The sequence below is a fragment of the Camelina sativa genome, chromosome 9, assembly GCF_030686135.1.
Source record: "Camelina sativa cultivar CO46 ecotype springtype chromosome 9, ASM3068613v1".
In the NCBI taxonomy this organism is placed as follows: Eukaryota; Viridiplantae; Streptophyta; class Magnoliopsida; order Brassicales; family Brassicaceae; genus Camelina; species Camelina sativa.
In genome coordinates this window covers 3048786-3061801 of record NC_141888.1, presented here as the reverse complement: position 1 = coordinate 3061801, position 13016 = coordinate 3048786, and the positions used below count along the sequence as shown (strand labels likewise).

Below are 13016 nucleotides of genomic sequence, written 5' to 3'. Positions count from 1 at the left end.
ACAATCTTGATACAAATGCAGAGCACTACTTGTTTCAGAATCCAAAATTTTTAATATAATATTCAAAAAAAAAAGAAAGAAAAAGAAAATAAAAAGCTCCCAAAAAAACATTGTATGTAAAAAAGCTCAATAACAATGTTATATATTTCAAGAGAGCCAAAAAAAGTAATGATATGATCTGGGGTTTGACATTACAATCCCTTGATTATAGTAACAGAGTTTGTAATAATGAAAAATGTTTCTCTGGCAAAAATAAAGGACACAAGCAATAATGATCTTTGATCTATAAAAACACACACATATATGTATATGATGGTTTCAGACCATCCACCCTGGGAAGAAACCATTAACATTCTGTGACGTTGTTGCAGAGTTTCTTGCGTTTGTCATAGCAGCATGATTGTGATTGTAATGACTGCTAATTGTATCAAAACAATAATGAAACACATATAAAGGTTAAATGTTTCTGACAAAATATATAAGGAAAACCAAATTCAAGGGTCTTAGTTTTTTGTTTGTGAATACCTCATTTGAAATGCTACATTGCCTTGTAGAGGCTTGAAGAAACCTGCTTCTTGAATTGGCGGGTTTGCTTGATAAGAGCTCATGCCTTGTTGTTGTTGCTGCTGCTGCTGCTGTTTTTGTTGTTGCTGCTGCTGTTGTTGTTGTTGTTGTTGTTGTTGTTGTTGTTGTTGTTGTTGTTGTTGTTGTTGATGCTGTTGCTGTTGTTGTTGTTGTTGTTGGGAATGTTCTGCCGCAGAAGCTCCCCAAATTGATTGTGTAAGCGCAGCATCACTTTCCTCCAACTGAGAAAGAGAGAAGAATTTTATAAGAGATCTCAAAGGTTTCAATTTCTTGCGGTGGAAGATTTCGATAGCTACCTTTCTCCTAAGATCTCTGTTGGTTTCCAATAACATTTCCTCCTGTAAATTGATGAATATGAGAGTGTGTTTTATTTGAGATTATTGGACATTCTGTGACTCGTATTGTGTATACAAGTGTATGTACCTTAGTTTTGAGGTCAGATAGTTGATCAAGCATTGACCTAGCCTGGCAATGAAATAAAACAAAGATTTGGTACATGTTCTAAATGGCTTTCAAGACCAAACTATATAGAATAAAAACTTGTCATTAGTTTTGTGAGCCTATATATACCTTGGTTGATCTTATTTGTCTTAGTGATGCATCTACTTGGCGTTCTAGCTGCTCAAGCTCATTCACTTCCATCTCGGCTATCTCTTCACCAAGCAAATGCCTAGAGAGAAAGCATATTAACAAATAGGATGAAGCAATTTACATTTACATTTATAAAAATGTGTTATGAATCAGGCTACGTACCTTTGTGAATGTTGAAGAACCTCAACTCTTGATTTGAGCTTCAAGTAGTCTTGGTACTTATCCTGCCAATTAAAGATAAAAATCAAGGCCAACTTCAACAACTAATGCGGTCAGTCTCTGACCACTGATTAAGATAAAAAAAGATGTGTACCTGCAAGTCTTTAGCTGATTGATTTGGGTCCATTGTTGCGTAACTATGTTTTCTATACTTCTCAACCGTCTTCGCCATACCACTACACAAAAAAACAAATATTGGTCAAATGAAAAATTTCTATGTTAAAAAAACAAAAATATCAAGATTCGTGTGATCATCATGATGTTTTAGCAAGAACTTAAAAAAGTTTGAAAATTATCCCTACGAGAAAAAACAATAAAGAATACTTTGTTTCTAATGAGCAAAAGGAAAACTGTGAAATTTAAGTATCATCACAGTTGTCTCTAACTTTAACTTTAATAAGATCATAAGTACTTGAGAGAGATACTAACTTAAAGAAGTAGTCAAAGTATTTTTTATATATATCTTTACAGCTTTGTGTAGATCCAGAGGTCAATTCTTTGTCTCTTTGGAAACTTGGATCAAACCTTCGGAAACACTCAAATCTTATGTGTAAGCCTTAACTATATTATTATGTGCTATATAGCTTCTGCACACAAAACTAATGTACTTTTTTTGCTTTTCTTTTATCCAATCTGTGTCTAGCTTTAATCATCATCTAGAGCACCTAAGACGACCCTTGTAACTAAATTTGATCATCCTTAGTTAACTTAATGGGTATCACTCTCTGGGAGCCAGATTTGTGCATAATAAACCCCAGAACTAGCTAACAAAAGAAATGAACCCTAATAATCATCTAGCTAATTAATTCTAACAAAATCAAGAAAGAGACAACGTTTTCATATCTCCATATTTAACTTTTAATTAAGAATTAGAACCCTAAATCTAAAAAATAAAAATAAAAAAAGTGGATAAAAATACAAATTTTGGGGGAAGAGTGGATTAAAAGATCAAAGATTATACCTAGGACTGCTGCAAAATTCGTAGAGCTTGCCACGGTTAGAGAAAATGAGAAGAGCAATCTCAGCATCACATAGCACAGAAAGCTCATAAGCCTTCTTAAGCAAACCATTCCTTCTCTTTGCAAAAGTGACTTGCCTATTGATCTTGTTCTCTATCCTCTTCAGCTCTACTTTCCCTCTTCCCATCTCTCTCTCTCTCTTCTCACCAAGAAACCAAAAAAAAACCCAACTGAAAAGTTTCCTCTTTTTTTTTTTGTTACCCCTAAAGCCACAAGTGAAGCTTTATATACACACACACATAGATAAAGGTGTATAAGTACATGTGAAAATGTGTAGAGTGTAGTAGATCTTGTCTGAAAAGGATTCTGGTTCTTAATCTAGGGCATGAATTGGTTTCCTCATCACTTAATTGTCCCGGTAGCTGGTGGCTGGTGGAGGAAGAAGGAGATTGTGGTAGTGGTGGTGGTGGGCCACTTTGTGTTTCAGGTTTCTTCTTTTGTTGGAATGATTTTCAAGAGAATATAGAGCTTTGTGTTGGTTTTGCAGATGCTAAGCCATTCTTGGCCAAATAAAAGCTTCCAAACTTATATCCCAATCTCATAAACTTTCCTTTTTTAAAAAAGATAATAAAAATATATCATAATAAATTCGAAAAGTAAGTTGTGTGTGTATGTCATATGTGTATCTCTATTACATTGGTGATTTATTATATATACCACATTATTTTATTCTTACTTCATCAGAGAATAATATTTTATTATTATTTTTCTATACATCTTTTGTTTTTATTGGCAGAAAATAAAAATTGATTCCTAGTACTTTTCTAAGGAGAGTTAAGATATCTCTCTCTCTATCTACTCCAAACAAAATGCTCTAACTTTTCTCTTTCACCCTCCTCCATTGGATTTGAAGATAGACATATTTATGCCATATATTTATATAAATGGATTGCTTTTTTTCATCAGATCTAGTCCATAGTTTAATAATATGCTCAAAAAAAGAAAGAAGAAAAAGATTCTATATATAACCTATACAGATGCTTTAAATAGAGCATATTCATAAGTCCAAATCCTATCTATTTATCTGGTTATATATGTTCGTAAAATCAAAAAAGAAGTAAATAAATTTAAAGTTGTTTTTGTCCACGTATTGACACGTTTAGATTATGTAGAGAACACTATAATGCAAATATTGTTTGTGAATAAAAGTAAGAATATGATAGGCTTCTTAAAAGATATGTTTGTTTTTCTTCTTCTGCTTTGCCTTCTCTTGCCAACAGATTCTTTCGTATGACAGCTACTTCACGATCGTTTAAATGCATCGAATGGATCTATACGGTTGCAAACAAATTATGTCACACTGAAATGGTTAATCTGATATAGTACGTACTATTTTCTATTTTAAAGAGAAATTTTATTCACAAAGTTTTTTTTACGTTTCACGTGTACTATATATATGTCTTTTTATATATGCCAGTATAGTTTAGATACTGAAAAAGGATTATTTTTGACATTAATAGATCGATGTGTGAGATCCATATGAACATCTAGCATTAATTAGAGGGGTTTCGTGTTTAGGTTCCCTTCTAAATTAAAGGAGGTCGATGTATTTGATTATCATGTCTAATCAAATTAAAGTTGTTAATCGAGTTTCGTAAGATACAGTATAATTCACGTATAATGACTATCTAGGTTTCAGATTTTTTATAACAATGACTCATAGATGCTTGACACAATTTATCATGGCAAGAAAAAGGAAAACTAAGGAATTTTTTGTGAACAGTTAAGCTCTCAAATTCCTAGGATTTTCAACTTTTCTGTAGGATGCTTCTAGCTTTAAATACAAATTAATAGTTTTTATCTTATTTTTTCACTTAAAGAAAAAGGTTCGGTAATTGCTTGACAGGTTAATTTGTAGGATGCTTCATGTGTCAGGTTAATTTATTTTTCTCATTTCTTCTCATGGCATCTTATACTATATATCTACATCATGATGATGATGGTTGTTAATTTACTCATGTGACATGTCTCACACAACTCTTTTCCAAAACTTGCTTGCTGACTCATGTTTCACTTGGTACATCTTAGTTATCTTGTTCAACCTATTCATCAATTCAATATCTTTCAAAAAAAAAAAAAAAATCTTTTGGTTAATATTTTTTTTTGTCATTTTTGTTAATTAATCTGCTTGATGGAAACTTGATGTATATATCTTATCTTTATCATAATCAAGTAAAAAATGATCCTTATCATCTACGCACTCGCTATCCCTCCACCATTCTTTTATGGTTCCAAGTGGTCACCTTATTACAATATGCAACATATAGATAGATGCTTTAGTAAACATCTAAAAAAAAAAAAAGAACAAATACGAGAGAATACTTTTAATATTCTATTCCATCAGCTATATGGATGAATAGTTAAGGTAGATAGCTTTAAAATATCTTGAGAAATTATCTCTAATTTTAATAGTCGTGATAACCATTCTCTATATATATTTCCACAAATTACTTAATGTTGTCATAAGTGATTGTTGGCTAACTTATTTTGAGTGGTTGACATAAAAAGAAAAGGTCTAGTTGAGAAAGAAAAAAACCAAGGAGAAGAATAGTTTTTGCAAGAAAAAACAGTAGTCAATTTCAGAAACTGGATTATTGTTTCTGTTCATTTATGTATATATTTGGGGGTAGCTAGTAGCTACTAGCAATTCTATCTTGTGTTGGGGGAGAGGTCCATTGGATGTACGATTATCATTTTATATTGTTTTGTAGACCAAGATAATGAAAACCGTAGGTCCATATAATACGGTCCATGTAACTATTTATTATATATTTTTGGTTAATTGGGTATAGCCGTATATATAGGTTACAAACACGAGACGTAATAATACAGGAATCGTAGCATCTCTGATGGTTGCAGGCTTCTTCTGCATATTTAGACTAACAAATTGGAGCTACATTAGACCCCATGATGGGCTAAAACCCTAGTTGTTACACCTTGGACCATATGCATAGGCATTTGAAAATGTTGAGACACAAACTTCTAACAACTTTCTGGCTTTCTGCAGCATCTAGTATTAATTGGAATCTCTTTCAAATATTGTACTACATGTTATATATTTCTTAATTAACTTATGCGAAAATATATACCCTTGGTTAGAAATGGCTTCCACACTTTACTTCCTGTAGGGATGTTGTCGTGGGTTTAAAAACCCAGCCCAGCCCAAACCCGAAAAAAACCTGCCCAGAAAAAACCCAAGTTTGAAAACCCAAATGGGTTTTAGGTTCTAGTGGGTAAACCCGAATGTGTTTTTAGTTTTGCGGGTAAACCCGTGGGTACCCGAATCATTTATCTTATGTGATGTATTTTGCATTTTATATTATATATAATTTTATCTTTAACTTTTTGATACCAAATGTGATTTATATTATGTATTTTGTGTATTTTACTATATCTATAACAATTTTCAAAAATTTATAATTTTATATAATTTAAATAAAGAATAGCAAATATATTAAAGAGTTTTGTTTTAAATAGATAAAACAAAATTTATTATTATATATTAGATAAAACTAAAGTTTTTTTCATAATTTGCTTATTTCATATTAAATTTAAATAAATATTTAAAAATGAGAATTTGCGTTTTTAGTAGAAAAACGACATTTTGCAGTTTTGGCAGAAAAATGACTTTTCAGTTTTGGCGGAAAAACATAATTTTACAGTTTTGGTGGGAAAACGAGATTTTGCAGCTTTGGCGGGAAAACGTGATTTTACGGTTTGGCGGGAAAACGTGATTTTGCGGTTTGACGGGAAAATATAATTTTGCTGTTTTGGCGGGAAAACGTAATTTTGCGATTTTGGCAGAAAAACGAGTTTTCGTGTTTTGTGTTTTTGGTAGGAAAATGTGATTTTGCGGGTTTAGTGTAGGTGATTAGACTTGACAAAAAAAAAGTATAGGTGATTAGAAAGAAAAAGAAACCCAATGGGTACCCATAACTGATAGGGTAAACCCGTGTAAGACTTTATAGTTTTGGGTACCTGCCCATTTTTAACCCATTTAAATTCTTAGAGAAAAAACAGGTCCCAAAACCCAGTTTTAAGCATGGGTTTCGGGTACCCACTGGGTTTTTACCCACTTTTAACATCCCTAACTCCCTGCAACAAGTTAATTCATCAAAGGGATAAATTTGGTGAACTAATTAAGAAATTAAAATAAATTAATTACGTATAATAGAAAATTTAACTTAACAAAAACTATATAGGATGAAACTTTTATTGTAGTGTTTATTTAAATTTATGAACATTTTGGATAATGTATCGAGGATATTACATATTGTAATTTAAGTAGAGAGTACTATGACTACTATAAGATAAACACAATTCAGCCGGATTGTGTGTCTTAATTCGAATCCAAACTCTCTATCTTGTAAGTATATATATATTATCATTTCATGTTCAACGTCTTCTTATCAATTACCAAATATCAAGATGTAGCTAAAATGAATTTAAAGTATATAAAATTGTATGATTAATATTAATTTGGACACTAGACTATTTTGTTACTCTATATATATACAATAAATTTCTGGAAAGAAAAATAAAAAGAAAAAAAGTTATGAAAAATAACACAATAGAAAAAGGAAGAAAAAGAAGATATAAATACTAGAAAAAAGTAACTTTAAACCTAGTTCATAATACGAGGTTACACACGAAGTAAAGGTTGGCCAAAAAAGTCGTAACACATTCAATATGATTTATCTGACAATAACATCTTTTTAATTGTATTTTTGTTAAGAGATACTCTTCACAGTCTCTTTAAGCTGCTGCTCTCATCACTTTTAACAATGGCAACGTAAGATGAGGGAAGCATACGCAGGTTGAAATGTAAGGGGACAGAGTACGTTACGTGTCGATCTCTTATTGGCGGAATTAATAGTTTTGTTTTCGGATGTGTTGGTGATTGAACGGAACAGTCCATACGTACATCACGTGCCTGGACTGACACGTGTCGACCTATTACTGCCTTTTAAGTTTTTGATACGATATCGTTGGAGTTAAAAGAAAACTGTTGCGAACTGAACCAAAACTAGAGTTGTGTTTGTGAATATGAATGATGGACACTTATATAATAACTAACATGTTAGTTAATGTTAATGTATTTAAGTGATGTCTTTCTTTCGAATCCATTTCCGATTTTCTTTATAACAGTTTTACATTCTTGTATTTAAGTTAACACAAGATTGGAAGATGCAACCGTTCTCATTTCGGCGAGAATCAACGTTTTGGATAATTGACTCAAAATCACAAGTTAAAATTAACCATTTCCAAATCATTTTAAAATATAGGATTAAGAGTTACATCTCTTCTAATATTTATCTTATTTGATCGTTTCGACAACTTTTCTCACACCATATCGTATTATGATTAAGCTGCTTTTCTAAATTTTTTTTTTTTTTTTTGACTTTTTATGACTTTAAATTGCTATAAAATAATATTTTTTAATTGAAAATTGGAATAAATATCTTTAAGGCATGAGTGCCTCCGTAGCATAGTGGTATTGCGTTCGCTTCGTAAGCGAAAGGTCGTGAGTTCAATCCTCACCGGAGGCTCATACATTTCCCATTATATATCCTTAATTTTATCAATACTTTAGTTTAATGAATCTCGTCCCATAGACCCATACATTTGCCATTATATTATCCTTAGTTTTATCAATACTTTAGTTAAATGGGCCAAAAATTCTCTTATCTATGTCCTTCTGTCAACAGTATATTTTGGCTGTTTTTGTTGTCAATGGCCCAAATACTTATTTACGAAGTTATGAGTTCTAGTTTAATCATTTCCACAAATTAACTTGATTTACCAAACCTCCAAATTTAAAAGTTTACTAGGGGATAATCCTGGGCTACGTCCGGGTATTTGGGCCATTAAAAGTTTGCTATTAATTCTATTTTTAGTTGTATAGATGCAAGAATTTGTGGACTATAAATGGTTAAGATGTTTTGGTAATAGTTAGTAAAAATATTTTTTATAAGATGTTTACTTTTCAAAATTTCATGTAGAAGATATTTTCCTTTCCTCATTTTATTATAAAAAAGAAAGGTAACGATAAGTGTAAATATGATTTTAAGAAGACCTCCAAGCTCCAATGTTGTATTTTTGCTTGAGTCACACTATTTGAATCAAAAAGGGATTTAAAGAACTGAGTCACAAATCTTTCATTGAGATTCCTATTACTACTAAATGTGTATGATATTTAGTAAAACTGTGCATAGTCTTCAGATGTATCAATGCTTACCTATAGGAAGATATATATAAACAATGTCAATAAAATAATTGTATGGAAAAAGCAAACACTTCAAAATATTCGAAGCAAAAAATGGATCAAACATATGCAAACGAACATATATGTTTAACAATAATTGCTTAAGATGGTAAGAATTACGATATGTTATACCACCAGGTTAAACGAAAACAGAGGAGAGGATACATTAAAACTCCAATGGTCACATGAGACATCTTCTTTGTTCGATATTGGATACTTAATTGCACCACCGTAGCTCAGCATCAGTCGTTTATCTCTAGCGAAACATATGTGCCTTGGAGCTTGACCAATCTTCGTCCTCACATATGTTGCGGCTGTAGGATGATCGATAACAACGCCTTGTGCCGTTGCAACTACCGGTACCGAAACGTTGTTTTTCTCTTCTTCCAATTTTGGAGTAAAAGCAACGGTTCCTACAGGTTTGTTTGTTTCAGTTTCCAACCCGGTAGAAAGAGAATGAGGTATGGTTGGAAAATGTTAGATTGTATTTACCCAATTCAATAGCTTTGCAGGTTCGTGGTTCCATCCTTGGTAAGAGGTTTCATACTTGTCTGCTTTCTCCGGTAAGAAATGAATATACTCGATAACATGTACAAAGTTTTAAAAGAATATATTTTAGTGATTAGGAAATGATGAGACTGAATCTTCTGTTAAGAAAGGTCCCGCTTTTGGTCACTGTTAGGTATTAGTTGTCTTAACATTTGAAATCTGCAATAGGAATCCATTAACAATGTTTGATTAGTCTCGTCTCTCTGCTAAACTCTATGACCAACTCCGCTTTTGCTACATATCATATATCTATGAGTACATATTCAAGACTTACCCTATATAATCTTGCTCCTTCTTCGTTGCTCTGTAGCAGAATGTTTAGACCTAGGTGTGCTCAGTTTTTGATCGTTACCAGAGCCTCTCACATCTGCTTTTACACTCATCCACTGTAAAGAACGAATCAATCAGATCTTGAGCTGTTACAGTTTAGAAAACATAAAGCTGACATTTAAAAAAATACAAACCTCTATGTTTCTCTAAGTCAATAAATCAAAACTTGAGATAGTAATATAATGATATCAAATTTATTAACATCTTCACAACACGTCTTCCGCTAGCTCTCGCTTGACAACCGTATTGTGCAAAAAAAAAACCCCCCACTCGAATGATACGATCCCTGTATCCTCCTCCCTGGAATTCAAACTCAACCGGATTTGAGAGAGATGCGTGATTGGGTAAGGTTAGTAGATCTCAATCTGGACGGAGACTATAACAGAGAAAAGAAGGTGAGGATAGAACTTTTAAAGAAGAATATTAACAGATGACATGTGAAGAGGTTAGAGAAGAAGATATGCGTTACGAAGCAATTATGGGGGAAGACTGATCAAAGATGGCTTTATGGTTAACTTATGCAACGTGGCCGAATTTAATTTCAAATGGGCTTATTTCAATTCGACTAAGCAAACATATCGATGAAGCCTTTTTGTTAATTTCTCCAGTCCAACAAATTTGTTAATTTATGCTGCTGATGTGGACACTCTCAAATGAGAGAAAACTGTGCTATTATATATAGGATTAGTTAAACTGATATAATAAATATTATTTATACTTTTACTGTCTATTTATATTTAAGTATCATTAATATTTAAACTTTACAAAAAATGCAAAATGTTATTAAAAGTTTATATGAATATTTACTTGATTAAAACTATAGGCACACAACTGAACTCAACAAGTATCATGGAATCAACTTTTTTTTTTCCTTTTGAGTTCAGTAAATGTAAAACTATTGGACCATGTCATAAGTTTTAAAAAATAAAAATAGATACCCCATTAAGAATTACACTAAATAAAATGTTCATATGTATCTTGACAAATACGAGATGGTATTCTTGTTCTAGGTTATATACCAAAATAACATAAACTAAAACCGAATCCAAATCCGATTTAAACCTCCAACCTGTTAGAAATATTTAATTATTGGCTTAACACAGTTTTCATTATCCAGATCAGTTCATATATACACGGTCCATGTTTTGACTAGTTAAGAAAGTATACATGTAACATTTGCTTACAGAGAAAAAAATAACCATTGGAGATGCTCTTAGTAGTTACAACTAAATGATGTTGTACTGTATTCGGTTACTCGGGTGTTATTTTCAGAACTTGTGCTTTGCATTGATGGGTTAATAACAGACAACTTGAAGTTTTCTTTTTAAATTCAAACATTTTTTTCAGGAGAATCTTACAGATAAAAGAGTTGAGATAAGGAGAGACAAGAAACCGACTTCTTATCATTTAAAGGCTCACATCAAACAGTTTCATAGATAGCAGAGACAATGCATAGCTACGCCTTTGCAAATTTATTCATTCTACTTCCCACCAGTGAAGAGATAATCCAAGGATGATCCTCCTCCAGGAGCTGCATGAACTTTGGTCGAAGGACGGTCCTAGAGAGACAAAGAACGAGAGTTAGTGAGTATCAATACCATTTCACTCACGGGTATTAAAGTAATATGGACACGAAAAAAAACAAAAGATTACAGTGAGGAAGTTGCCGGTGTTCTGTCCTTCAGCTCTAGCATAGTTGTTAACAGGAGTTTTGATACCAGCTGGAATCTGCTTGTTCATCTCTGCTGGCTCAACAGGAGTAGTAGCAGTAGTGAGTGCGGTTGCAGTAGCAGTTGATACAGGTGGTGGTGCAGTGCTGTTGCTAGCTTCAGTAGGAACAGGACGAGGAGCTGGAACAGGGTTAGGAGCAGGAGCGTCACCAGCACCACCAAAAAGATAATTCAATGAGCTTTGACCTCCACCACAGCTGTTTCCACGACCCATTGTAGAAAACTAAAACCTAACAACAAAACAAAACTATGAACTTAGTCAAGCATCATCATTAGACCTTCCCTATATTAACTTTGCTTATAGAATCAATCACACAACTCTGTAGAAAGAGAGACTGAGAAGCATCAATGCATCAAAATTTCTTACAACTCACAATCAGAGATAAGAGATTCATGAGTTGTAATCTTACAATTTCACAGAGACCAAATGCAAAATCCACAACTTAAAATCGGAAACAAATTTCACAAATTCACGAAGAAACCTAGTTTTATTGCCAAATTTTGTAAATATATACGAAACAAATGTGACGAACAAATCAGATCTAAAACTATCGAAATCGAATCACCATTTTGTGAATTCCCTGAATCTACGAAATCAGTAGAGACGAAATCTCCTAAATTAAGGCCATAATTGAGGGAATCAAATCAGAGGAATCTATGATCTAAGCTTGACTAAGACATCAGAGAAACGAAATTAAAGCGATCTGGAGAATTTTAGGGTTAGAGAAACGCACCTTTGGTTAAAACTCGCGATCAGATCTAGAAGAAGACACCTGAAGAAGAAGAAGAAGAAGCAAACGCAGGACTCAGCACTGACTACTGAGTCACATAAGCGAGCCAGTCAATTTATAAGCTCACTCCGGTTTAGCTAATCTCAGGGTTCCGGTTCAATTGATCGGTTAACCACCAAATACAAAAGATTGCAAATTTTGATTACTTAAAACAAAAATTCACATCTTTTAACGAAATATCTTTGATTTGAAACGATGTGAGTCCAACTTTTTTCTTGGAGCTTTGTGAAAGTTGAGATAATTATTTTAGATTTGTAGTGAAACAAGTAACAATTATTTATTCAATTGTAGTAAACCACCACTAAACCAGTGAAATTATTAGTGCTTTAAAGAAATTTCACGACGGTGGTGAGGTTCGTGGGCCAATGTATTTTTTTAGAAAAATATTTAGGTTCACCCTCCATTCACCCCCTCTTCTCTCAGCCAATCAGAATCTTCCATCTAATATTTTATTTCAAAAATAAATTAAAATTAAATTAAAAAGCAAACCAAATTAAGAAAACAAATTATGTATACTTTTAATTAAGGAAAATTAAATATTGGCTTGGTTTAGATTTTTAAACTTAGAATAAAATTATGTCGGTTTGGGTTTACAAATGAAGTGGTTAAGGTTTAGATTTTACAATTAGAACGAAATTATATGTCGGTTTGGGTTCACAAATGAGATAGTTAGGGTTTAGATTTTACAAGTAGAACAAAATAATATGTCGGTTTGGGTTCACAAATGAGATGTTAGGGTTTAGATTTCACAATTAGAACGAAATTATATGTCGGTTTGGGTTCACAAATAAGATGGTTAGGGTTTAGATTTTATAAGTAGAACGAAATTATATACGGTTTGGGTTCACAAATGAGATGGTTAGGGTTTAGATTTTATATATGTCGGTTTGGGTTTATTAAAGTACGGTTTAAGTTTTTTAATTTTATAATAATGTAT

At 32.4% G+C, this 13016-nt stretch overlaps 2 protein-coding genes, 1 long non-coding RNA gene and 1 other non-coding gene across 6 annotated transcripts; 1 reads left to right on the top strand and 3 right to left on the bottom strand.

The window, feature by feature from the left end:
- Positions 1-115: 115 nt before the first annotated feature.
- On the bottom strand, positions 116-3041 carry LOC104710285 (agamous-like MADS-box protein AGL3). Of its 2 annotated transcripts, none has more exons than XM_010426867.2 (8): positions 2357-3041; positions 1490-1571; positions 1339-1400; positions 1156-1255; positions 1009-1050; positions 882-923; positions 526-806; positions 116-415 (listed from the first exon to the last, which is right to left on the bottom strand). In XM_010426867.2, the coding sequence occupies exons 1-8, from the start codon at positions 2539-2541 to the stop codon at positions 319-321; spliced, it is 891 nt and encodes a 296-aa protein (XP_010425169.2). In that variant the 5' UTR covers positions 2542-3041; the 3' UTR covers positions 116-318. The 2 variants fall into 2 exon arrangements, with proteins under 2 accessions (XP_010425169.2, XP_010425168.2); XM_010426866.2 differs by having other exon boundaries at positions 116-418; positions 2357-3038.
- Positions 3042-7891: 4850 nt separating this feature from the next.
- Positions 7892-7963, top strand: TRNAT-CGU (transfer RNA threonine (anticodon CGU)). The gene has a single exon. It is a non-coding gene; the product is annotated as a tRNA-Thr (tRNA).
- Positions 7964-8701: 738 nt separating this feature from the next.
- LOC104710284 (uncharacterized) lies at positions 8702-10036 on the bottom strand. Its single transcript, XR_754964.3, has 4 exons — positions 9693-10036; positions 9503-9614; positions 9172-9387; positions 8702-9092 (listed from the first exon to the last, which is right to left on the bottom strand). It is a non-coding gene; the product is annotated as an uncharacterized LOC104710284 (long non-coding RNA).
- Positions 10037-10823: 787 nt separating this feature from the next.
- Positions 10824-12376, bottom strand: LOC104710283 (protein SPIRAL1). Of its 2 annotated transcripts, none has more exons than XM_019229741.2 (3): positions 12023-12376; positions 11212-11518; positions 10824-11117 (listed from the first exon to the last, which is right to left on the bottom strand). In XM_019229741.2, exons 2-3 carry the CDS (start codon positions 11500-11502, stop codon positions 11040-11042), a joined length of 369 nt encoding a protein of 122 aa, XP_019085286.2. In that variant the 5' UTR covers positions 11503-11518; positions 12023-12376; the 3' UTR covers positions 10824-11039. The 2 variants fall into 2 exon arrangements, with proteins under 2 accessions (XP_019085286.2, XP_019085287.2); XM_019229742.2 differs by having other exon boundaries at positions 11212-11511; positions 12023-12116.
- Between the last annotated feature and the right edge of the window lie 640 nt (positions 12377-13016).